This window comes from Suncus etruscus, chromosome 8, assembly GCF_024139225.1.
Source record: "Suncus etruscus isolate mSunEtr1 chromosome 8, mSunEtr1.pri.cur, whole genome shotgun sequence".
Taxonomy (NCBI): domain Eukaryota; kingdom Metazoa; phylum Chordata; class Mammalia; order Eulipotyphla; family Soricidae; genus Suncus; species Suncus etruscus.
Window position 1 is genome coordinate 40,933,688 of NC_064855.1, and position 22,696 is coordinate 40,956,383.

General features: G+C 42.2%; 1 protein-coding gene across 1 annotated transcript; it reads left to right on the top strand.

Annotated features, from left to right (window-relative positions):
* Positions 1-5,659: 5,659 nt before the first annotated feature.
* Positions 5,660-7,281, top strand: LOC126015655 (eukaryotic translation initiation factor 2 subunit 3, X-linked-like). Its single transcript, XM_049778249.1, has one exon. The coding sequence runs from the start codon at positions 5,715-5,717 to the stop codon at positions 7,131-7,133; it is 1,419 nt and encodes a 472-aa protein (XP_049634206.1). The 5' UTR covers positions 5,660-5,714; the 3' UTR covers positions 7,134-7,281.
* The last annotated feature ends 15,415 nt before the right edge of the window (positions 7,282-22,696 follow it).

Genomic DNA, 22,696 nt, shown 5'->3' on the forward strand with positions numbered 1-22,696 from the left:
TTGCATTGGCAGCATGCAAGGCAAGCACTCTACCCACTGTAGTTGCTCCAGTTCCTATGTGCAATGGTTTAACCAGGAGTTCAAAGACAATTTTACTTTCATTTAACAATGCACTGTTGGTTACAGTAATATATTTGTGCTCCTTCCATGAAAATCACCCACCACACCAACCTTACACAGCTCTATTTGCACCTCTTGTTTATACTACTTCAATTGCAACACACAACACACACAAGTTTCTTCAATAGCACTTGTAAGTGAACTTTTTCTCTGATTCCATCAAATTCACTAGGAGTTACTCTAGCAGTTCAAAAGTAAGTTTATATGTATTAATCAGAATTAAACTTTTTGTTTAATAATTTTATTAAAATAAAATACTTTAATATTATTTAATACTTTGCTTTATTTTAATTTAACAGCATTAAACTTTTTTTTTTTTTGGTTTTTGGGTCACACCTGGCAGTGCTCAGGGGTTACTCCTGGCTGTCTGCTCAGAAATAGCTCCTGGCAGGCACGGGGGACCATATGGGACACCGGGATTCGAACCAACCACCTTTGGTCCTGGATCGGCTGCTTGCTAGGCAAACGCTGCTGTGCTATCTCTCCGGGCCCAACATTAAACATTTATTAACAGTATTAAACTGATTCCATCAAATTCACTCTAGAAACTCAAAAATAATTTACTTTTATTACACAGTATTATACAGGTTGCATGTCATGTATTTTCACCCTTTCTTCAAAATGCGTTAAGAACACCCAGCACAAACTTGCACTGCTCAAACTCAACCTGGCAGTTGTTTTGTTTTAATTACACAAGCTTATTTTACTAGGTTTGCAAATTTAAACCCTCTTAAGGAATTCACTAGATAGTGCCAGAAGTTAAGAAACAAGTCTACCTTCATTACATAGTACATCACAGCTAATATAATTATGTACTTTTTCCCTTGGCAACCACCCTAAGGATGGGCTCTTACTTTTGTATAAAGCCCCACAGAAGCCAGTTGGAAGAAACAATATATAAAACAACTTTGAACAAAGGAGAGACACACATGTGCTACAGGCCATGAACACATGTTACTAGGACATGTATACTATGCCCACATGCACATGTTACCTGCATCTCCCCTCTTCCATACCTTCTTTTCATACAAGGATGCACACTGGGATGTGGTTTACACCTTTGGAAACCCCCTACCACCCCTTTTTTTAAATTTATATTGAAACAAATATGAAGTACAAGTCTTTCACAGTTGTATTTCAGGTACATAGTGACAGTGAGTTAGGAACATTCCCACCACCACTGTTGACCTCCCTCCACCATAGTTTCCATCATGCATCCCATACCTCCACCCTTAGACCCGAGACTGCTAGTATAACAGGTCCCTTTTGTGTATAGCTTGTTATACTTTCATTATCTTGATTCTGTTAATTTTAGATTTGGTTTGGGTATGTAGATCTGACCATTTTTTATTTCCAATCAATGCTCCTGAGACTACCTGGCCCCTGGTCCCATCCACTTTTTTCTTTATTTTCTCAATCTATAGGAGGACATAGAAATATAAGGTAGATCACTCTGAGGATTTCAGGGTAAATCTTTGCTGTGCCTGTCTGTGTTTCTTGAATACCTGAAATTCTCCTCAGAGGCCTTGGGAGCACACCCCCAAAAACTCTCAACTAGAGGCAGCAGAAGAGAGCAGCCGCGCACTCTTTCTAACCAATGAATTGCACCGCAACACGCAGGAAAAACCACATTACAAGTGTGACAATGAGAAAACCTCACAGGCAAACGCAATGCACAGAGAATGAAGATGATAGCTTGGATAACCTAAAAAATTCCAACCATCTGACTAACCTCTCGGATAAGGAACTTAGAATAGAAATATGGAAGATGTTCATAGAACTCAAAGAAAGCATAGATCGATCTGAACAGAATACAAAGACAGAAATCAGAAAACTCCAAACTGAAATAACAGAACTGAAAAACACAGTAGCTTAAATGAAAAACTCAGTGAATGGCCTCTCCAGCAGGGTAAAAGCAGCTGAGGACAGAATTGGCATACTGGAAGATGACATGCAGAAAAACTTGAAACAGCAAAAGAAATTGGAAAAGAACCTTAACATAAACGATCAGGCAATGGAAAAAGTACTTAAGGAATGTGAACAGATGAAAATAGAAATCTTTGATAAACTCAACAGAAACAACATAAGAATCATTGGAGTCCCAGAGACCCAGGTAGGAGATCTCCAGGAAGAATCAACTGTCAAAGACATCATCAAAGAGATACTCTCAGAGTTAAAGACTACATGCGATGAAAGAGACTCAAAGAAAAACACCCCAAGATACATCCTCGTTACAATGACAAATCCCACAGATAGAGATAGAATACTGAAAGCAGCAAGACCAAAAAGGGAAACTACATTCAAAGGAGCATCCCTAAGACTTACAGCAGACATGTCACATGAAATTCTCAAGGCCAGAAGAGTGGTGGGATATTGTGACAAGACTGAATGAAATGAATGCCTCACCGAGACTACTGCACCCAGCCCGACTCATGTTCAGATTTGAAGGAAGGATACATAGCTTCATGGATAAACAATAGCTCAGAAACTTCACAGATGAAAAACCAGCCTTAAAGGAAAAACTGAAAGGTCAACTTTAAGACAAGAGAGATAAACAAACATAGCATACTTATCTACAAAGATGACATTAAATCTTATGACAATCATCTCCCTCAATATCAATGGACTAAATTCACCAAATAAAAAACACAGAATGGCAAAATGGGTCAAAAAGATGAATCCAACCTTCTGCTGCCTACAAGAAACACATCTGAATAGTCAGAACAAACATAGACTCAAAATCAAAGGCTGGAGGAAAATCATCCAAGCAAACAACACCCTCAGTAAAGCTGGAGTGGACATATTAATATCGGATGATACCAACTTTATACTCAGAAAAGTGGTAAGGGACAAAGATGGACACTATGTACTAATCAAGGGATATGTGCAACAGGAAGAAATTAGACTACTAAACATATATGCACCCAATGAGAGACCAGCAAATTATCTAATACAATTACTGACAAATCTGAAAGAAGACATCAATAATAACACAATAATTGTGGGAGACCTCAACACGGCCCTATCAACACTTGATAGGTCAACCAGACTGAAACCCAACAAAAACATACTAGCCCTGAAAAGAGTAATGGAAGAAAGAGGACTCGTAGATATATATAGGACACTCCACCACCCCAAAAAAACTGGATAAACATATTTCTCCAATGTACATGGGTCATTCTCCAGGATACTACATGCTGACACATAAAACATACCTTCATAAAATCAAGAGGATAGAAATCTTGCAGGCTAACTTTGCTTACCACAAGGCTCTGAAATTAGATGTGAACTACAAAGGCACACAGAAGAAAAACTTTAACAATTGGAAATTAAACAGCATGTTATTGAACAACCAGTGGGTCCAAGATGAAATCAAAAAGGAAATCAAAACTTTCCTGGAAACAAATGATAATGAAGACACAAACTGCCAGAATCTACGGGACACAGCAAAACTGGTCTTGAGAGGAAAATTTATAGCTTTACAAGCACACATCAGGAAGAAGAAGGGGGCATACCTGAATAACTTAATGACGCAGCTCATAAAATTAGAAAATGACCAACAAAACGAACCAAAAATAGAGAGAAAGAAGGAAATAACAAAGCTGAAAGCAGAAATCAATGAAGTGGAAACACAAAAAAAAATCCGAAAGATCAACGAAAGCAGAAGTTGATTCTTTGAAAAAATAAACAAGATTGATAGAACACTGGCAAAACTCATAAAGAAAGAGAGAAACCTAATAACCCATATTAGAAATGAAAAGGGGGAGATCACGACAGATATTGCAGAGATCCTAAGGGTAATCAGAGACTACTTTGAGAAACTTTATGCTACTAAACATGAGAACCTAGAAGAAATGGAAAAATTCTTGGACACTTATAACCTTCCACAGTTAAGTAAGGAGGATGTAGCATATCTAAACACCCCCATCACTATTGAGAAAATTGAAACTATAATCAAACATCTGCCCAAAAAGAAAAGCTCAGGCCCAGATGGATTTACTAATGAATTCGTTCAAACCTTTCAAAAGGAGCTACTACCAATCCTAGCCAGGCTCTTCCATGAAATTGAAAAAACAGGAACACTCCCAAACAGATTTTATGAAGCCAACATCACCTTGATATCATAACCAGACAGAGATGCTACGAAAAAAGAAAATTACAGACCAATATCCCTGATAAATGCAGATGTCAAGATCTTCAACAAAATCCTAACAAATAGGATCCAATGCATCATCAAGAAGATCATACACTATAATCAAATAAGTTTCATCCCAGGAATGCAAGGATGGTTTAATATCCATAAATCTATCAACATCATACACAACATCAACAAGAAGAAAAATAAAAATCACATGACCATATCAATAGACGCAGAAAAAGCATTTGATAAGGTCCAACACCCATTCTTGATCAAAACTCTTACTAAGATGGGAATGGAAGGAACCTTTCTCAATCTAGTTAAAGCCATCTACCACAAGCCAATGGTAAATATTATCCTCAATGGAGAAAAACTAAAAGCCTTTCCTCTAAATTCTGGTACAAGACAAGGCTGTTTTCTCTCAACACTTCTCTTCAACATAGTACTGGAAGTGCTTGCTATAGTGATTAGGCAAGAAAAAGATAACAAGGAAATCTAGATAGGAAAGGAAGAAATCAAGCTCTCACTGTTTGCAGATAACATGATACTTTACTTAGAAAACCCTAAAGACTCTACCAAAAAGCTTCTAGAAACAATAGACTCATATAGCAAGGTGCCAGGCTACAAAATTAACAATCAAAAATCAATGGCTTGAGGTAAGAAGGTGCTTGTCTTGGAGAGGGCTGCCACAGATTGAATCTGCAAACCTATTGGATTTAGTTGTATTTTCTTAGCTGGTTTATCCTTTTTCCTAGCTCTTTCTTGTTCCTGGCCCTCATTCTGACCTTTCCTTGATCACAAACCCAACTCTCTCTCTCCTCCTTTTTCCCTCTCCAATTCTAGGGCTTTGTCCTAAAGCCCCTGGCCTCTTTACCCTTCCTGTTTATTAAAATAGGGTTAAAGAAACCTCACTAGAGTCTTCCCTGCTGGGCTTCCTGTAGGTGGAGGGCTTTGGAACTCAGTAAGAAAGTGCTTGTCTTGCAGAGGGCTGCCACAGATTGAATCTGCAAACCTAGTGGATTTAGTTGTATTTTCTTAGTTGGTTTATCCTTTTTCCAAGCTCTTTCTTGTTCCTGGCCCTCATTCTGACCTTTCCTTGATCACAAACACAGCTCTCTCTCTCTCTCCTCCTTTTTCCCTCTCCAATTCTAGGGCTTTGTCCTAAAGCCCCTGGCCTCTTTACCCTTCCTGTTTATTAAATTAGGTTAAAGAAACACCTCACTAGAGTCTTCCCTGCTGGGCTTCCTGTAGGTGGAGGGCATTGGAATTCAGGTCAAGTAAAGGAAGAAGCCAATAGCCCAGGGGTTTTCTCTCTAGCTTCGCCCTGGATTACCAGAAACTGCAGCTGCAAGGACATATTTGAAAAAGAGAAACAGGGCCGGAGAGATAGTGTGGAGGATTCTGTTGAGCATCTTTGGATTTGTGTTCATCGAAGATATTGGTCTCTCTGGGCAAGATGGCAGGGGAAGAGGTTGGCGTGACTTTGGGTCAGCCACATCTTTCTCGCCAGGATCTCTCCACGTTGGATGTTACTAAGCTGACACCACTTTCACATGAAGTTATCAGTAGACAAGCTACAATTAATATAGGTACCATCAGTCACGTAGCCCATGGGAAATCCACAGTTGTAAAAGCTATTTCTGGAGTTCACACTGTCAGATTCAAAAATGAACTTGAAAGAAATATTACCATCAAACTTGGATATGCTAATGCTAAGATTTATAAACTTGATGACCCAAGCTGTCCTCGTCCAGAATGCTATAGATCCTGTGGAAGTAGTACACCTGATGAATTTCCAACAGACATTCCAGGAACTAAAGGGAACTTCAAATTAGTCAGACATGTTTCCTTTGTTGACTGTCCTGGTCACGATATTTTGATGGCAACTATGCTTAATGGTGCAGCAGTGATGGATGCAGCTCTTCTACTGATAGCTGGCAATGAATCTTGCCCCCAGCCTCAAACATCTGAACACCTGGCTGCCATAGAAATCATGAAACTGAAGCATATTTTGATTCTACAAAATAAAATTGATTTGGTCAAAGAAAGCCAAGCTAAGGAACAGTATGAACAGATTCTTGCATTTGTTCAAGGCACAGTAGCTGAAGGAGCCTCTATTATTCCAATTTCTGCTCAGTTAAAATACAATATTGAAGTTGTCTGTGAGTACATCGTGAAGAAGATTCCGGTACCTCCAAGAGACTTCACCTCAGAGCCCCGACTTATTGTTATTAGATCCTTTGATGTCAACAAACCTGGCTGTGAAGTTGATGACCTTAAAGGGGGTGTTGCTGGTGGTAGTATTCTCAAAGGAGTATTAAAGGTGGGCCAAGAGATAGAAGTCAGACCTGGGATTGTTTCTAAAGATAGTGAAGGGAAACTCATGTGTAAGCCAATTTTTTCCAAAATCGTATCACTTTTTGCGGAGCATAATGATCTTCAGTATGCTGCTCCAGGCGGTCTGATTGGAGTGGGCACAAAAATTGACCCCACTTTGTGCCGAGCTGACAGAATGGTGGGGCAGGTACTTGGTGCCATTGAAGCTTTACCTGAGATCTTCACAGAACTGGAAATTTCCTATTTCCTACTTAGACGGCTTCTAGGTGTCCGCACTGAAGGAGACAAGAAAGCAGCAAAGGTGCAAAAGCTGTCGAAGAATGAAGTTCTTAGGGTGAACATAGGATCCTTGTCAACAGGAGGAAGAGTTAGTGCAGTGAAAGCTGATTTGGGAAAAATTGTTCTGACTAATCCTGTGTGCACGGAAGTAGGAGAAAAGATTGCACTGAGCCGAAGAGTTGAGAAGCACTGGCGTTTAATTGGTTGGGGACAAATAAGAAGAGGGGTGACAATCAAACCCACAGTAGACGATGACTGAAGAATTCCAGCTTACTGATGCTTTCAGATAAAGTTTAAATTTCTTTTTAACTGAGTTGTATTTTCAAATCAATACTTAGAATTTCACAGCTCATTACTTAGTACTAGCTGTAGGATTGTTCCCATTTTATGATGATGAAAAGTTATTAAAATTTGGTTTATAATAAATGTAAAAATTGGCATTACAAAAAAAATCAATGGCTTTTTTATACACTAATAATAACCGGGAAGAAATGGACATTAAGGAAACAACCCCATTCACATTAGTGACACACAAACTCAAATACCTTGGAGTCAACTTGACCAAAGACATTAAGGACCTATACAAAGAAAAGTATAAAGCCCAACTCCAAGAAATAAGAGAGGACACACGGAAATGGACACTAATACCCTGCTCATGGATTGGCAGGATTAACATAATTAAAATGGCAACACTACCCAAAGTACTATACAGATTTAATGCGATCCCTCTAGAAATACCCACGACATTCTTAAAGAAGTGGATCAAACACTTATGAAGTTCATCTGGAACAATAAACACCCTCGAATAGCTAAAGCACTCCTAGGAAAAAGGAAAATGGGAGGCATTACTTTCCCCCAACTTTAAACTGTACTACAAAGCAATAGTTATGATAACAGCATGATATTGGAATAATGACAGACCCTCAGATCAGTGGAATAGGCTTGAGTTCTCAATGTTCCCCAGACATACTGAAAAATTAAAATGGATGAAACCTACTATGAGTTAATCATGAACGGAGTTGTTTTTCTTATTTCTTTTAAGGCTTTACTTAAGTTGTCTTTTTTGATGAGCTAGGGCCCAGATGTAGTCTTTAACTTCCCGCGTTTTACAGCCCCTGCAACAGCAATTCCCTTTATCTCGGCGGGAAACCCTGGACAGGTATGTTTTATTTACAGCCCCTGCGCGGGCAATCCCCTTTATCTAAATGTCACAGGTATGTTTAAATTATGCATTTCCCTTATCTTACAGCCCCTGGTGTGGACTGTATTTCCCGCCCTTTACTGCCTGTTTCTCTTCAAAGCTTGCCTTGACTTTTAACAATCACTGACTAGGAGTGATTTTGCTTTTGCATGAAAAGTATATAAACAGACTAGGTCAAAGGCTCTGGTGTCTTTTGCCTCTGTCTTGTTATGGGGCACGCACTAGACCCTGACCAGCCAGAAATACAGGAACTTGCTAGAGCATTTGCTGGGGCGTCAGTCTTTTCATTTCTCTGTGTCAGGCAGCTAGATTAGGATGTCTGAACCTTTCATTCTGGTGAGCCAGCCAGAGTCCTCATCCTGCCCAGAGCAGAGCTGTGAACAGGCGAACCTGGTGAGGTTCTAAGGTGATGGGTGTTTCTCTCTTTCTCTTTGCACCTGCGTAGTCTAGACTTTAATTTTGTGCTGTGGTATTTTTGAGTGAAAAGCAAACTCTGTGACTGAGGGTTTTAAGTCCCCTAGTTGATTGAGGGTTCCGAGTAGTAGCGAGCTGACGGGCTCAATAGCTTATAAGGCCACGACCCTGGAGGGCCACCCCAGGAGATGGTTGGAAGCAACAGGAAGACGTGTCCTGGGTTGCTGGAAAACTTTGTTTGCCTGTGGATTTGTGGGGGGAGTACAATTGGTTGTGTTGCTGTTTATAATTGTCCTTGGGATTGTTTGTTGGTAGTATTAACGTTGCAAATTTTTGTGCTTTTGATTCTATTAACCCATCTTCTCTCAAAAATCCCCCGCAGGAGAAAAACTGAGCATCGAATAGGAACACCTTGGGTTAAGCAAGCATGGAAGACTCCTTATCTTTTGTCAAACATTCTCCTTTTAACCTACTTCTCTTTTTCCATGGTTAGCTTGAGCTGTACATCTAACTGCACCTCTCTAACAGAAGTGTTTGATACTTTTGTTGGCCTACTTATCCTACATAATGCTTTTGGTCTTGAAATATTTTTTCTTTTGGTGATTTGCTGTATCAGCTGTTGTGGTAGGGAATTCCAAACCCCTAGATAACATGAGTCAGAATAAGTCTACCCCACTTACCTTGACCCTAGAGCATTGGATGGAAATCAAAAATAAAGCTAAAAAGTGATCTTTTGCGATCAAGAAGGGCAAATGGCAAACTTTCTGTTCATCTGAATGGCCTTCGTTCCAGGTGGGCTGGCCACCAGCAGGATCTTTTCATCTTCCCCTGGTGCGAAAGGTCAAGTTGTTTATCGTACTGAGCCCCAGGGGCATCCTGATCAAGAACCTTATATTCTTACTTGGGAGGAACTCTGTGAAAATCCTCCTGACTGGGTTGACCGTTTCTGCCCCCCATGGACTTCTGGCCCCGCTGCTAATCCTGAATTGCTCTCTTTACCGCCGCCTCTGGAATCCAGTATACTCCCTATGAAGATGAAAGAAGATGCCCCGAAGGCACAACCGAAGTCATCTCGCATCTATCCAGATACGACTGCCCGTACCCCAACTGCCCCCACTGCCTCTTGGCTCCAGTCGCTCCCCTGTTGCTGCTCCTGTGCCCCCCCGTTGCTGCTTCTGTGGCTCCCCCTGCCCCACCGCCCTCCCCCATTGGGTCCAGGCCTTTTCGCTTCCTATGTCGCCTTCACCCTCCAGATTCTCACTTGGGGGAGGGACGAACGAGCCCAGCTGCAGGAACTCAGAGCTAGAAAAGGGATCAGAACCCTGATCTCTGGGCCGTACCTATCATGCCATTAAGGCCAGTAGGTCCACAGATAGAGGACAGAAGGGGGGAAATATGCCCACTTTACAGTATTGGCCTTTTTCATCCTTTGACTTGTATAATTGGAAGTTAAACCACCCTTCTTTCTCTGAAGACCCCACTAGGCTGGTTAACCTTTTAGATTCCCTGATGAACACATACCAGCCAACATGGGACAACTGCCAACAATTGTTGAGGGACACTCTTTACAAATGAGGAGCAGGATAGAATCATAGCAGTGGCACGAAAAAACGTGATTGGCAGAGACAGTCTCATCACCACCAGACCTGATGTCATTGACGATGCCTTTCCCCTTCAAAAGGCCTGACTGGGACCCAAACACCTATGAAGGTAGGGGGGTTCTGTCCAACCTATCGCCAGACTCTGATGAGAGGTCTCTGAGAGGCGGCTAGAAAGCCCACCAATTTGGCCAAGGTAAAGGATCAGAAGATCAGGGATCAGAAGGAACCACCAGCTGTTTTTTTTAGAAAGGCTAATGGAAGCTTACAGAAGGTACACTCCTTTTGATCCTACTTCTGAGACCCATCAGGCCTTGGTTATTATGGCTTTTGTAGGGACAGTCATCGGCAGATATTAGAAAGAAGCTCCAAAGGTTGGACGACATTTAGGGAAAAATGTTTGCAAGATTTATTAAAAGAAGCAGAAAAGATATTCAGAAAGAGAGACAAAGGAAGATGAGAGGAAAGACTAGAAAAGGAAAGAAGAGAATGAGAAGAGACTAGAAAAAAAGAAAGGAAAATAGCAGAAGATAAGGAGAGAGAGAGAGGAAAGGGACAGAAAAGAAGAACGTAGGGATAGAATGAGGAACAAGGAGTTAGCAAGGGTCCTGGCCATAGCAGTAAATTAGGGAGAAAGCAGGATCTAGAGGTAGAAACCTGGGGCCACGAAAACGCCAGCTGCTGGACAAGGACCAGTGCATCCAATGCAAACAGAGAGGACACTGGGCATGAGAGTGCCCTCAGCCTCCTAGATCACCACAGGCCACGAAGACTCTGGCATTAGATTCTGATAGGGGGGTTGGTACTCCCAACCCTCTCCAGGAGCTCAGGGCTAAGTTTAAGGTGGAGGGGAATCCTGTGGACTTTGAGTTTGATACAGGAGCCATATATTCAGTCCCTGAAGAAACCACTAGGGCCATTGTGAAACAAGCGATCATTAGTACAGGGAGGCAAACGAAAGCAGTTACAGGCCCTGGGCTACCGCCCCGAACAATGGAACTGGGAAGGGGAAAGACTAAACATTCCTTCCTGGTCATCCCAAACTGCCCCTCCCCCCTTTGGGCCAAGACTTATTAACCAAACTTAGGGCCCCCGAATCACCTTTGAAGAAACCCGGTCCGGAAATAACTTTCCTAACATTCAACACTAGGGACCACAATCCTAATGATAAGAGCTGAGGATGAATACAAATGAGAGGTGACTTTCCTAGGATACACTCTATGAGAAGGCAAACGGTGGCTGACGGAAGCCCACAAGAAGGTGATTGCACAAATCCCACCACCCACAACATGGCACCAACTGCATGAGTTCCTGAGAACAGCCGGTTTTGCCGCCTATGGATTCCTGGTTTTGTCAATTTAGTGGTGCCCCTGTACCACCTCACCAAAGGGGATGTAAAGTTCAAATGAACTCCTGAATGCCAGCAGGCCTTTGATTCAATCAAAAACCGCTCTGCTCTCTGCCTCCGGTGCTAACCATACCAGACACAAATAAGCCTTTTACCTCTGTACTTGGAAGAAAGAGGCAGGGTGGCAAGAGGCATTTTGACCCCAAACCTTGGGGCCATGGAAAAGACCCGTTGCCTACCTGTCAAAGAAATTGGACTCAGCGGCCAGTGGCTGGCCAAAATGCCTTTAGGGCAATAGCTGCTGCAGCTCTGCTGGTCAAGGATGTGGACAAAATTTCTTTGGGGGGCAAAAACTGACTATCTTGGCCCCACATAAACTAGAAAGCACCATACGGCAGCTCCCAGACCAGTGGCTCTCAAATGCCCATATCACCCATTATCAAAGCATTTTATTGGACAAAGAAAGAATCACTATTGGACTGCCTTCCACTCTTAACCCGGCAACTCTGCTGCTGAAGAATCTGCTGAACCTGTGTCACACAACTGCCAAGATATACTGGCAAAAGAAAGTGGTCTAAGAAAGGATCTCTAGGACCAGCCATTAAAATACTCCCATGTGGGCCTGGAGAGATAGCACAGCGGCTGTTTTGCCTTGCAAGCAGCCGATACAGGACCAAAGGGTGTTGGTTTCGAATCCATATGTCCCATATGGTCCCCGGTGCCCTGCCAGGAGCTATTTCTGAGCAGACAGCCAGGAGTAACTCCTGAGCACTGCCGGTGTGTGACCCAAAAAAAAATAAATAAATAAATAAAAAATAAAATAAATAAAATACTCCCATGTGGTCTGGTACACGAATGGCAGTAGCTTCCTAAAGATGGGGAAAGAAGAGCAGTGGTAAGCGACCATGGAATAATCTGGTCCCAAAGACTTCAGCAGGGAACCTCCGCCCAGCGAGCAGAGTTAATTGCCCTGACAAAGGCTTTGGAAGGGGCAAAAGGAAAGAGAGCCACTATTTATATGGACAGCAGATACGCCTTTGGAACCACCCTTGTTCACAGCACCATTTATCAAAGGCGAGGTAAAGAGATTAAAAATACAGAAGAAATTCTGCAGTTGCTATCCGTCCTCCATCTGCCAAAAGAACTAGCAATTGTTTACTGCCCCGGACATCAAACAGGGGAGGGAGCAGTGGCAGCGGGGAATCAAAGGCTGCTGCCAGCCGCCCAGAAGAGCCCTTACCCAACCTCTTGCCTGTACCCTCACTTGAGGATGGCTACCCAAAACCACTCAGTGACTACAGGACTCTGGAATGGGTCTTCAACGATTATAGGCCATCCTCACCCTGACTGGAGTGGAGATGTGAAAAAGGAACAACCACTGACACGAAAGAAGAAAAGTTACTACCATCTCAAGGAAGTGGAGGAGGATAATGAAACTTCGGACTCAGCAATGTTAGAGTACCTAAAGATCCTCCACCGACTTACTCACCTAGGGGCAAGAAAGATGATGGAGGTTGCCAAAAAATTGGCCGAAAGGTCGCATGCTCAGTAAGAATGCGGGAAATGGTGGAGAAAGTTGTAAAATCTTGCCGGCCGTGTCAAATGGTAAATGCCTACCCCAGCAAAATAGAGGCAGGAAAAAGGCTACGAGGAACCGGACCTGGACAGCACTGGGAAATAGACTTCACAGAAGTCAAACCTGCTAAGTACAGACTGAAATATCTGTTAGTTTTTGTAGACTCATTTTCAGGATGGGTAGAAGCCTACCCTTGTAAGACTGAAACTGCGCAGGTAGTGGCTAAGAAAATTTTGGATGACATTTTTCCCAGGTTCGGGCTTCCTCAGGTAATTGGGTCAGATAATGGACCCGCTTTTGTGGCCTAGGTAAGTCAGGAATTGGCCAGGGCCCTGGGGATCCATTGAAAATTGCATTGTGCATATCATTCCCAAAGTTCAGGGCAGGTAGAGCATATGAATAGAAAAATTAAGTAGACTTTAACTAAATTATCTCTAGAGACTGGCTTGGGTGACCATATTTCCCTTCTGCCTTCAGCCCTTTTTCAACCCAGAAACACCCCCCTTCCGGCTCTATGTAGTTTAACTCCTTTCAAAATATTGTATGGGGCCCCACCCCTGGTTGGAACTATTGCTGAAACTCATGATTCATTTTCTTTTTCCTCCTCCCTGCTGGCTGCCTGCTTGGCCGCGGTGCTGCAAAAATATATATGGAAGGATCTCCAACAAGCATACAAACCAGGGGAACTGGCGGTACCACATCCCTATAAGCTGGGGACCTAGTCCTGGTAAGAGGACACCGCATCCAAACATTTGAACCTTGCTGAAAAGGACCATATGTTGTTCTCCTGACTACCCCAACGGCTGCCAAAGTGGACGGAGTTGCCTCGTGGATACACACCTCACACCTAAAACCCAGCCCCTGCGGAACTAGCCCATGATGATGATTGGAAGGTGGAACGAGCAGAAAATCCCCTCAGAATCCGACTCAAGTGCCTTCGGCCTCCTGCTGCTGTTGCTGTTCTGGTCACCCCTGACCCTGGGAGGATTCAACCAACCGATAGACCAACAAAGGTTACTGAAAGCCCTGCATGGAAATACATGTGTCAAGGTGGATATCAGCTTGAGCCTGGGCACTGCTCCATACGGAGGTCCATTGTGGAGCAAAGACCGCCTACCTCCAACTTTGTTCTTCCTCCTCCACTGGAGAAGTAAAAACAACGATGGATATGTAAGCAAAATCCCCAACTTCTACCTCCTTCTTCTGGAGGAACTTGTCCCACTGGGTACGTGGAACTGACTCAAGTGCACTCAAGATGTTATACATCTTACCAAGAGTGTATCAAAAATGACCGAACCTACTTAGTAGCTAAACTAACTGCCACTTACAGCGGGAGCACAGGAGGGGACTGGGGACCTGAAGTTTTCAAAACCCCATATGGGACTGTGAACTGTCAAGCTAACATTGGGGATGTGGTGTGCTGGCCCCTCAAAGCCCCACTACATGCTTTCAACGTAGGAGGACCCACAGACCAGGAAAGGAAAAGAGAGGCCATCAAATGGGCTAATGCCCTAATGCCCAAATGGCCCAAACATCCATCCCTTCAGGCTAGGGTGCCGGCTAAAGAATTGGACCCAAACATACAAGGTATCTTAGAAACCACCCATAAACTTTTAAACTAAACTAACCCCTCCTTGGCAGAAGACTGTTGGTTGTGTATGAAAAATGAGCAACAATTGGCTGCTATGGGTGTGTGGGAGGAAATCTGGCCTATTCTGTATTACCACAAAATGGAACAGGCATTTGTGCACCTGCTCTCCTTTTACCCAACATTGATATTGTCCCAGGGACAGAGTCCATCCTTCTCCCAAGCATGGACTTCTTAGGAAGGCACCAAACTCACAGAGCAGTCATGTTCCTACCGCTCCTGGTAGGCCTGGGTGCAGTTGGGGGGTTGGGAATGGGAGCAGCAGGGTTAGGTATTTCATTGGATCTCTATAACAAGTTATTTGAAAAGCTTATTTCAGATGTAAAACAAATATATAAATCCATACAGGACCTACAAGATATGCACGACTCTCTAGCCCGAGTTGTCCTACAAAATAGAAAGGAATAGACTTTATTCTAGCCAAAAAGGAAGGACTCTGTATAGCCCTGCAAGAAGAATGCTGTTTTTACACCAATAAGTCAGGAATAGTGAGAGAGAGGATTAGAAACCATCAAGAAAAAAAAAAAAACATCAAGAGGAATTAGCAAAGCGCAGAAAGGAACTTTATGAAAAAACCTGTATGGTCACTATGGGGTGGGATACTTCCCTACCTGCTGCCATTATTAGGCCCCCTATTAAGTATCCTAGTATTAGTTACTATAGGACCCTGCATTCTTTTTTTTTTAGGATCTTGATTTATTTATTTTATTAAATATATTTTTATTTAAGTAACATGATCATATTTGGGTTACAGTCATAACCAGAACACCCCCCTTCACCAGTGCGACATTACCCCCGCCCCCCCTTCCCATCCTCTGCCTGTTTTCGAGACAGGCATTCTACTACAGTAGTTTGTTTTTAAGTTCAGTAAGTTGTATTTTTTTCCTTAAAGGATAAGAGTAAAAAATATATAGTAAAGGTGTGATAGTGGCAATCGCCAATGTTTGCATAGGTCCAGAAAAATGGAGAAAATGGGAGAAAAAATCCTTGACCTGATTACAAAAAGGCCTCACCCCAGAAGTTTATTGGCATAAGACAGACTCTGGGTTCCAGGCATACCAGTCTATCCAACTTCAGTCATTCTCAAGGTCCCCGTGAAACTTTTTTACACTTTAGCTATAGTTGGTATCAGACTTTTATATTTAAAGACTCTGGATTCTGTGCATTTCTTTCATTGATGTCAGGCTGATGTGGAGCATCCTCTAGTTTCAGCATATCATTAAATGCAGAGCAATCTGCTCTGCATGCAGACTGTTGCTGAGTCACCTGGGTGTTGGGAGTACTCTTTGGAGTAAGTCAATGCCAAAGCAGTGGTAGGTCTCCTCTGGTAGAGGCTTGGATCCTGGGAATGTTAAAGACAATTGTGGTTGTTTCCATAGTTCAGGTGTGTGTGGGCGATGCCCATTTTTCTGAGGCCTGAGCCAAGTCATTATGCCAATGTTCAGGGTAAAAGGCCTAATTAAATTACCAAATTTGTGTTCCCATCTCTATTAGATAAGAACTTGTTTGTATATTTATTATTTTCCCATTTTAATGTGCCTATGCAAAGGAGAAGCAATGCCACAAGATATTGTTGGTGCATATGGGGGCCAACAAATAAATTCCAACATGTCCCGTAACTTGTATAAACATGAAATCTATACAGAGTTACTCTTCTACCAGTATTGCTTATAAAACAGATCTCATAGGGGGAAAATCAAGCAATCAAATAACTAATCTAGTGGGCAAAATGGTCACAAATGAGGATATTTTAAAAGAGTTATAGATGTTAATGGACTACTTCTGAGATATACAAAAGAGATACATGTGACCCTTTTGTGTTTTAAAAAGAAAAAAAAAGAAAACAAGGGTATTTGAAGACAACAGGTGATAGTTGAGTTTGCGACGTTTTGCGGCATTATGGAACCCTATATTGTCCTTGAACTAGGGGTTATGCTGAAGCTGATTCCAGTATCACGCAACTGTCCATAGTTTGATGGTGACATAAGGGGCCACCAAGCATGGGTCAACAGGCGTGTTGGTCATAGTTGTTTGCGTAGGCATGAGCTGGGGACCGAGAGGGTGTCATTCAATTAGTAGCTGGATGGTGGTGTTGGGGCAGAAGGTTAGTCTTGGTGTCTACCAAATTAGAAACTGAGGATAAGGAGGGTTGAATAAGGGAAAGATAATGGTTCAGGGTTTGGGTGTGAAAAGGTAGGAGAGACAAAGGGGTGAGGGGAGAGGCAATACATAAAAGACTAAACAATAAAGGTCAATTTGAGTGTTTTGTCAGAATTTTGAGCATCCTGATTCTATTCCTAGGAGCAATCTAAGATCAGGAACGTTTTTGGATAATGATTAAAAAGTATATTTGTCGCCACGGCTTTGAAAAATAATATTACTAGCAAGCAAAACAGGGGGTGCAATATACCTAGGGGAGGGTTTCCCTCCTCTGGCCACCCCCCAGGGCCCGAGTTGCCAGGGCCGGCCATGAAGACCTGCCTGGTGTGGGGGGTCCCAGTCTCCTGGACCAAGAGTTCAGCCCAGGAGATCTGTGGCCCACTGTCCGACCAGCGACCCTAACATACCAGAGAAACAGAGGGACGGCTTTCCTGGCATGTGCACTCTGCTGAGTCCAAGTGCGAGCTCCCTCTCCAGTTTGAAAATTGAAAAGAGGAGTTTCCCTCCTCCACCCACCCCCCAGGGCCCGAGTTGCCAGGGCCGGCCATGAAGACCCGCCTGGCGTGGGGGGGTCCCAGTCTCCTGGACCAAGTGTTCAGCCCAGGAGATCTGTGGCCCACTGTCCGACCAGCGACCCTAACATACCAGAGAAACAGAGGGACAGCTTTCCTGGAATGTGCGCTCTGCTGGGACCCTGCATTCTTAACTGGGTTACAACTTTCATTCGTTCCCAAATAGGAGATATTAAATTAATGGTGCTAAGGCAACAGTGTCAGGAACTGTCTCAGGGCACCTAAAACTATATGGAAATGCAAACTTCGTAACGTTGGTTCTTAGAATAGAATCAGGAACAACTGAAAGTGGGGAATAAAAAATTAAAATGGATGAAACCTAGTATGAGTTAATGATGAACGGAGTTGTTTTTCTTATTTCTTTTAAGGCTTTACTTAAGTTGTCTTTTTTTTTTGATGAGCTAGGGCCCAGATGTAGTCTTTAACTTCCTGCGTTTTACAGCCCCTGCAACAGCAATTCCCTTTATCTCGGCGGGAAACCCTGGACAGGTATGTTTTATTTACAGCCCCTGCGCGGGCAATCCCCTTTATCTAAATGTCACAGGTATGTTTAAATTATGCATTTCCCTTATCTTACAGCCCCTGATGTGGACTGTATTTCCCGCCCTTTACTGCCTGTTTCTCTTCAAAGCTTGCCTTGACTTTTAACAATCACTGACTAGGAGTGATTTTGCTTTTGCCTGAAAAGTATATAAACAGACTGGACAAAGGCTCTGGGTCTTTTGCCTCTGTCTTGTTATGGGCACGCACTAGACCCTAACCAGCCAGAAATACAGAACTTGCTAGAGCATTTGCTGGGGCGTCAGTCTTTTCATTTCTCTGCATCGGGCAGCTAGATTAGGATGTTCGAACCTTTCAATACAATCACCTAATTTTTGACACAGGAGCAAGAAATCCTAAGTGGAGCAGAGTAACCTCTTCAGCAAGTGGTGCTGGCAGAACTGGTTAGCCACTTGCAAAAAAGCAAACATAGACCCCCAGTTAATACCATGTACAAAGATAAAATCCAAATGGATTAAAGACCTTGATGTCAGACCTGATACCATAAGGTATATAGAACAACACATAGGTAAAACACTCCATGGCATTGAGACTAAAGTTGTCTTCAAGGAGAAAGCTGAACTTTCCAAACACGTGGAAGCAGAGATAAACATTAAACTGAGAAGCTTCTACACCTCAAAAGAAATAGTGCCCAGGATACAAGAGCCACCCACTGAGTGGGAGAAACTATTCACCCAATACCCATCAGATAAGGGGCTAATCTCCAAAATATACAGGGCACTGACAGAACTTTACAAGAAAAAAACATCTAATCCCATCAAAAGATGGGGAGAAGAAATGAACAGACACTTTGTTAAAAAAGAAATACAAATGGCCAAAGGGCACATGAAAAAATGCTCCTCATCACTAATCATCAGAAAGATGCAAATCAAAACAATGATGAGATACCATCTCACACCACAGAGATTGGCATACATCACAAAGAATGAGAGCAATCAGTGCTGGCAAAAATGTGGAGAGAAAGGAGCTCTTATTCACTGCTGGTGGGAATGCCGTCTAGTCCAAACTCTATGGAAAACAATATGGAGATTCCTCCAAAATCTGAAAATTGAGCTCCCATTCAACCCAGCTATTCCACTCCTAGGGATATACCCTAAGAACACAAGAACACAACACAAAAAGCCCTTCCTCACACCTATATTTATTGCAGCACTATTCACAATAGCCAGGCTCTAGAAACAACCAAGATGCCTTTCAACAGATGAATGACTAAAGAAACTGTGGTATATATACACAATGGAATATTATGCAGATGTCAGGAGAGATGAAGTCATGAAATTCTCCTATACATGGATGTAAATGGAATCTATTTTGCTGAGTGAAATAAGTCAGAGGAAGAGAGACACAGAATAGTCTCATTCATCTATGGGATTTAAGAAAAATAAAAGTCATTTTGCAACAATCTTCAGAGACAATGAGAGGTCTGAAACTTCCAGATCACTTCATGAAGCTCACCACAAAGAGTGGTGAGTGCAGTTATAGAAATAACTACACAGAGAACTACCATAATGTGAATGAATGAGGGAACTGGAAAGCCTGTCTAGAGTACAGGTGGGGGTGGGGTGGGATGGAGGGAGATTTGAGATATTGGTGGTGGGAATGTTGCACTGGTGAAGAGGGGTGTTCTTTACATGACTGAAACCTAATCACAATCATATTTTAATCAATATGTTTAAATAAAGAAAACATATTTTAAAAAGAAACATGAGTTAGAGGAGCTGGAGAGCTAGCACAGTGGTAAGGCATTTGCCTTGCATGCAGCCATCCTGGGAAGGACCCACTTTTATTCCCAGCATCCCATATGGTCTCCCAGCCTGCCTGGGGCAATTTCTGAGTGCAAAGCCAGGAGTAACCCCTGAGCACCACTGAGTGTGGCAAATAAACAAAGTTTTAAAAAAGAAATATGACATAGAACAAGATGATTCATGTTCTATGGTTCTGTAAATAGAAGGAGGGAGCCTCTATGTAGAAGCTATAAATAAAATTAAAAGAAGCAAAAAGAAAAAAAAGAAGGTGGGCAGATATGGCTTTTTTTTTATCCCAAGTGATACTTTTCTACTAGAATCCTACTAAGTAGAACTAGAACAAACAAAACAAAAACGGTTTGCAGTAGTCAGGGATCAGGTAGTGTCCTTGAGCTGGGGATCCCTCTGGAGCTGTATCTAGTAGCAAGCTACAGTCCACATTGAAGTGAGGTGAGAGTAAAGGGGCCACATAGAATGAGTCAGCAGGAGTGTTGACTAAAGCTTCTTGCCAGGGTGACAGATGGAAGGTTGGGAGGGTGTCCATTCACTTTGAGAGCTGGTGGCAGCTTGCTGGGGCTGGGGGTGGACCCAGCTCCTTAGGAGTAAAGAGCTGAGGGTAATAAGGATTAAATAGGGAGAGATAACGGGTCAGTGTTAAAGAGGTGAGAGGATAGGAGTGATTTTATAAAGTGGTGAACAGGGTGAGGGGAAGAAAGGATAATATATAATCGAAACTATATAGAATATAGGCAGGACTATGTACAATACAGATTAGACAAACATAGAGGAGTCCACCACCTACCCCCTCCCACCACTTTTAGACATTGGAGATCTATTAGTAGGTTGTAGTTGGAGGCCTGACCCTTATGGTATGGGTCATAGCACTTAAAAACAAAATGAGGCCAGCACATAGGGGGAACGGTATTCCAATTTCTAAGCATTTCATCAATGGTGGGGGTAAATGTTGCTAAATAAGGCTTCAGAATCATTTTGTACATGGAGAATTTTAAGATAAACATAATTTTAACATGTAGAGTACTAAGCAATATGGTAGTGAGCACTATGAGAGGAGTCTGCATCTGTATTGTCTACCATGTCTTGTGCATTGAGGTTTCTTCCCTGAAAGGAAACTGACAGCGTGGGCATTATAATATAATAGTTAGGAAAAAAAGAAGATAATAGTAACCTGCAGAAACATACGCAATGAACAGGGACTGTAACAAAAGTCTATGGTGTGCAGTTTGCCTAGTTCAGTGGTCTCTATGTACATAAGCATTAGGTGGTAGTAGCAGAAATAATCAAAAGAAAATGGATAAATTGGGGTATTTTGTCAAGACTTTGTCGTAATGAGGATTGTAACTGAAGTTTAATGTAACAGAGCACTGAAATGCTAAATTAGGGTGTCCAAAGGAGTTGAAGAGTTATTTTATCATAATAAAAATTAATGCACTAAAATTTAATGATAGTGAGCATTGCAGTGGGAATCTGGCTTCCAATCTGCATTCTACACCTGTTTCTGTGGATAAAACATTAGAACATTTTAGGCCTCTGTATTGAGAGGTAGATTGAACACCTGTTCAACCAAAAAGGCTGTTTCTGTTGTTGCAGGTTTCTTTGTAGCATACAAGTTTCTTTGTAATTTCTTTGTGCTTCTCCTCTTACACTTAATTTGTTTCCTTCTCCTAGCTATAATCTGAGTAACTACCATTTAGACCATTGTGTTTCTTCATTGGAGTTATTAGAAATACCACATGTAAGTAAATATTCTGTATCCTTCTTCTGGCTTACTTCATTTAACATAATATTTTCTGGTTTCATGCATATTCCTGAAAATTGCATAACTTTATCATTTCTTATTGATTTGTTGATATTGTTGTATTCCATTTTGTATAGATACCACATCATCTATTCATCTATTATTGGACATCCAGGTTGTACTGAGTGCTGCAATGAATAGTGGTGTGCATACATACTTTTGGATGAATGTTTTTCTATTCTTGGGATAGATACCCAAGAGAGATATTTCTGGGTCATATGGCAGCTCAATTTTGAGTTTATTGAGAACCCTCCATACTGTTTTCCATAGGGGTTGGACCAGGCAGCATTCCGACCAGCAGTGGGTGAGAGTTCCATTCTTACCACATTCCCACTGAGATTGTTCCTGGTATTTTTTTTTTTCCTTTTTGGGCCACATCCGATGATGCTCAGGGGTTACTCCTGGCTATGTGCTTGGAAATCGCACCTGGCTTGGGGGACCATCTGGATGCTGAGGGATTGAACAGTGTTTGTCCTAGGTTAGCACGTGCAAGGCAAACGCCCTACCGCTTGTACCACTGCTCCGGCCCCATGTTCCCAGTATTTTTGATATGTGCCATCCTCACTGATGTAAGGTGGCACCTTATAGTTGTCTTGATTTGAATTTCCCAAATAATAAATGATGATGAACATGTTTTCACATGTCTTTGGGTAATCGGTTGGTCCTTTTCAGAGAGGTGCCTGTTCATCCCCACTCCCCATTTTTTGATGGAGTTTTTGACTTTTGTGGAGTCAACCTTTGTGAGTACTTTGTATATCCTAGATATCAAAACTTTATCTGATGTGAGTGCAAAAAATTTTTCCCATTCAGTTGGCTGTCTTTTAGTTTTAGCCCATGTTTCTTTTGTCATACAAAATCATTTTAGTTTGATGTAGTCCCATTTATTCAGGTTTGAAATTATAGTTCTTGCCATTGACTTTCTATCATCAAAGACTTTTTTTGAGGTTTAAGACTTGGAGTTTTCTGCCTATGCTTTTTTCAATGAAATTTATAGCCTTGAGTCTCATTTCAAGGTCTTTAATCTTTTGTGTAAGGTATGGATCAATCTGTTGGTTTTTTTTATTTTTATTTATTTATTTTTTTGGTTTTTGGGTCACACCGGCGATGCTCAGGGGTTAATCCTGGCTGTGTGCTCAGAAATAGCTCCTGGCAGGCACGGGGGACCATATGGGACACCGGGATT

Coding starts and splice junctions, on each gene's coding strand:
- LOC126015655 (XM_049778249.1), top strand. CDS start 5,715: ATGGCAGGGGAAGAGGTTGGCGTGACTTTGGGTCAGCCACATCTTTCT.